The sequence below is a fragment of the Hippocampus comes genome, unplaced genomic scaffold (assembly GCF_001891065.2).
Source record: "Hippocampus comes isolate QL1 unplaced genomic scaffold, H_comes_QL1_v1.1 scaffold261, whole genome shotgun sequence".
Taxonomy (NCBI): domain Eukaryota; kingdom Metazoa; phylum Chordata; class Actinopteri; order Syngnathiformes; family Syngnathidae; genus Hippocampus; species Hippocampus comes.
Genome location: NW_017805824.1, coordinates 1165216 through 1169320, shown reverse-complemented (window position 1 = coordinate 1169320; position 4105 = coordinate 1165216). Strand labels below are relative to the sequence as shown.

Below are 4105 nucleotides of genomic sequence, written 5' to 3'. Positions count from 1 at the left end.
CCCCCCCATCACAGAAGCAAAGCTTATGCGGCCCTCACAGGAAAAAGTTTGGGGACCGCTGGTATAACAAGTAGCACACATCAGCCTACTAATGCGCAGTTTTGTTTTGTTTTTTGTTTTGCCTTACGGGGTTACTAGTGGGCATTCTGGTTCTACCAGTATGGTCCGAATAGTAATACTAGTGCAGCACATCCGTTTACCAGTAAGGTTTAATTGCATACTAGTCGGCCAAAGTGGCACTGATAGTGGAAAAAAAAAACATTGTTAATAAGACAGGTTTCATCCCATTACACTTAATTGTTTTACTTGTAAGGGCAAAAAAACTGACATGGGTATTAAGGATATGGAATTCTTGCTGAAAAATCAGTTTTTCTTAAGGCTGATTTATTAATGCAGCTATTGTCTTAATGTGCATGTGTACCTAATATTGTCAGACAGCTGTTGCTATTTATGAAATCAGTCTACAGTTTATGCATTAGAATGTACTGTATGTTCTCAATTGAAGATGCCAGAGAGGGGCAGATACCAACCTAGGGGTGATGCATACGCAGATTACAAGAGCAAGGACAAGGATTCCTCTCACAGGGCAGAGCAGATTGATAAGTATGACAGCAGAGATCACAAAGAAAAACCCAGAGTCGCTGGCGAGAGAGGCTCTGCTGGTGACAGGAGGCCTAAACAGAGGGACGTGACAAGTGCACCTCAACCTGCTTTCAGAGACCACCATCATGAAGGACCCTCCACACTGTAAGCAACCAGATATAGTAACACATAGACTGTCAAGCAGTTGGCCAATCATCACTCAGTGCATACGGTTGAAGTCATAAAATGATGCGTACCGTGGCCAATAGGTCTGAAATGATTACATGTCGGCGCAAGATCTCTGCATCAAAGCTATGTTGGGATGATTTTTCCAAATGGACTAATGTTACTGAATAAATGGCTACACAACAGTGAGCATACAATCGTTGACACAAGGCAACATATTGAGCTCATTTAATGCAGGCCACCACTGCTAGCTAGGACATATTGTAATACCCCAGCAAGTGGTGAAGGATATATACAACCGCCAGTGTACTTTTAGCCACTTTAATAACCAATAGAAAGACGTATACATGAGCTTCTATGGCCCACAAATGACACTCACTCACCCTTGCTCTCAACATGCAGACTAGCAAACCATTAGCCAGCTAACAGCCAGCCGCTAACCTGAGGTCACAAATCTACATTGCCATTCGCTAACTCCCATGTCACTCACCAGGCCAGGCACCACCTTTTAAAGCCACTCAAAGTCACAGATACTACAAAGTAGAACATGAGGGTGGTAACCCCAAGTGGACAGAAATAACACCTACACCTCACATGCACTTTGTTTTTGTAATACAGTATGTGTTGTTGGTATTGTCTATTAATGCAAAATCAAATTTTATCTGGCCTGGTTAATTGGTAGGATGCTCAGTTTAAAAAAAAAATGATGGCTGCATTCCCACAGTCCACTTTTCATTTTGATGTTATATTCCTGACAGGTATGGACAGCCGTCAGTGTATTACTCTGACGATGAAAATTATGAACAACGACCCAGACAAGATCTTTACAATCTGCGATACATCCTCACCAGCCGAGGTAAGTTGTGTTGTTTGATGGCAAAAGAGGTAGCCACTTGCTGTGTTTTCATTTTGTAGCTTGGGCTTTGATTATATAGTGGTGTATCCAGAAAGTATTCCTTTATACATTTTAAGTTACAGACTTATTCCAAAATGAAAGAGAGTGGACCCCTGCTATTCGGGGGATGGGGATTGGGCTGCCCCGCGAAGAGCAGAAATCTGTGTATAACTGATAGCCATGGAAATGCATTGGCGGTAAGAAAGAAAAAAAATCTAATGGTTAAGAAAATCCCTCCCTAAAGAACAAAAAAAAAAGAATGAAAGAAAGAAAAATCTTGAACATTTCAGAAAAAAATCGGCAAATATGCGATTATCTCAGTGCCTGACTTTATGGCCTGGTGTATGCAGAATTTGAGGCAAACAAATTAATCTACTTTACTCAAAGTTGTCTCTTGTCTCTTCTATTGGCAGCAGGACTGAAGCTATCAATAGTCTATCAAATAAGTTATACAGTATACAATTCATAATTTCATTCCTTTTTCCCTGTCTAAGGTCAGTTTTGCAGTTTTGTATCACTGATTTTTTGTATATTTTGTTTCTCCCGCTTGTTTTAGGTCTTTGCCAGCTAATGGAGGTGTTTGTCAATCTTCTGCTTATTATCTGCGCTGGCGTGCCTCACAGCAACAATGGCGGTTATCGTGACCTGGCCAGCCTGGGCGGCATCTACCACTATCACTTTGGCGGAGCCGGTGCCTTCCAAGGTGCCGAAGCAGAACGCGTGAAGGAGCTAGACCAATTGTTCAATGAGCTCAAGAGGCCTCCGTATGCCTTCGCCATGGCGTGCGCCGGCATAGTCATGATCTACGCTCTGGCCATGCTCGCCCTGGGAATTTTCCGAGTGCCTTACCGCAACCCGCCCGTGCTCCTGGTCGAAACTCTGATCAACCTTCTTGTTGGTTTGGGCTACATTGTTGCTCTGGCCTTCTTCTTTATCAAACTGCAGGAAAACTACAACAACCCCATCTGCCAGGAGAGGGAGCGCATGTACAAGAGCAAAGGTCACAAGGGCTTCGAGTGCCAGTTTCACGGTGCGGACATCGCCGCGGGTCTCTTCGGCGTGCTGGGCGTCTTTGTCTTCATCTTCGGGGCCGTGTTGGCCATCAGAGCTTTCCGCACTGTGCGAGAAATGAAGAAGCAAAAGACAAATGTGGATGATCGCTTTTGAGGACAGTTAGAGCAAAACTTACTGTATCGTAATAAACAGAGTCTCACTGGTTGTATTGAATCAGTGAAACTTTTACACACTTTTGTGTTTGCTCTCCTTGCTCGCATGAAATAGGGACAAAGTAGTAGTAGTAGTAGAAAATAACCTTCAAAAAAGAGGCTCAAGCTGTTCATTGTCACTCTCAGCTCAAGGTTACTGTCAACCTAAATATAAAACAAAGAGGAAGTACATGTTGTGGATTTAAAAGAACCATAAAAACAGCTGTATCTCAATGCTGTCATACAATGGGAAACTCTATTGGCATACGGGCTCAGTTAGCATTTGTGGCAGTGTTGCTATCCTGCAAGCAAAGAATATCTAAACACAAGAGTTGCAGTAACCGATGCAGGTAGATAATATAATAATACTCACAGGCATGTATTCTTTATCCTCTGTGAAGAACAATCATTATTATTATTGCCATCCTGAGAGGCCAAGGGAAGTGCTGAGCCTTCAATACAGTACTAAATATCTGTATGCCCATTTTATACTACCCCTAGTTGATATGTGATACAATCATCCTGTTTTAAGTTATGAGCATGGTCGCGGAATGAATTAATTTTGGATTTAAAGGCAACACTGTAATTTCCTGGCACACATAATGGCGGCAAATCAATCTTTTTATATTAGTTTTGCCTTGAGCACAACAGCAAAATGCTGTAGTCTGTCAGTCTATTTTGGGCTTTTTATTTGTTGTATTTTTGTATTCCATTTACATACAAGTGTATTGTGTACATCTGTGTCTATATTAAACAACTTTGAACCTAGAAATGTTCACAGTGGTCTGTCATTTTATTTTGGGCTTTTTTTGTTTTACATGGAGCATTTTCGTGTTCTGTTTCCATATAAGTGTATTTTATACTTCTGTGTATTTATTAAACAACTTTGAATCTAGAAATGTTTATTTTTCTTTGTAGACTTTTGGTGTCTCCGGTAATCAAAGTAATTAACACTTGAGTGAAGTTACATAATCAAGTACGAAAAACCGAGGTGAAAAATACCACTATCCTAAAATAACCCTAACCTTTTTGAAGAGGCAATCATTTTGCTATTATTACCCAATTTAGCCATGTTAATACTGTACTAATAAACTGGAGTCGTCGGTCAAACACATTGCTAGAGGTGTCATTCTGTGTTCCGCCAACAGATGGCAGGCGTACTTTATTAATTATATCCATACAGCATATAATCCATTATCTGAACCACTCTAACCTCACCAGTGTCGCACAGCATATA

At 41.1% G+C, this 4105-nt stretch overlaps 1 protein-coding gene across 2 annotated transcripts in view; it reads left to right on the top strand.

Moving 5' to 3' along the window:
* marveld3 (MARVEL domain containing 3) overlaps nt 1-3676 on the top strand; it is a 5090-nt gene extending 1414 nt beyond the window's left edge. For both annotated transcript variants that reach the window (XM_019886727.1, XM_019886726.1), the window contains exons 2-4: nt 506-747; nt 1527-1624; nt 2220-3676. In XM_019886727.1, coding sequence (XP_019742286.1) covers nt 506-747; nt 1527-1624; nt 2220-2830 — 951 coding nt within the window. In that variant the 3' untranslated portion in view covers nt 2831-3676. The remainder of the gene's footprint in view (nt 1-505; nt 748-1526; nt 1625-2219) is intronic.
* Nucleotides 3677-4105: the final 429 nt, after the last annotated feature.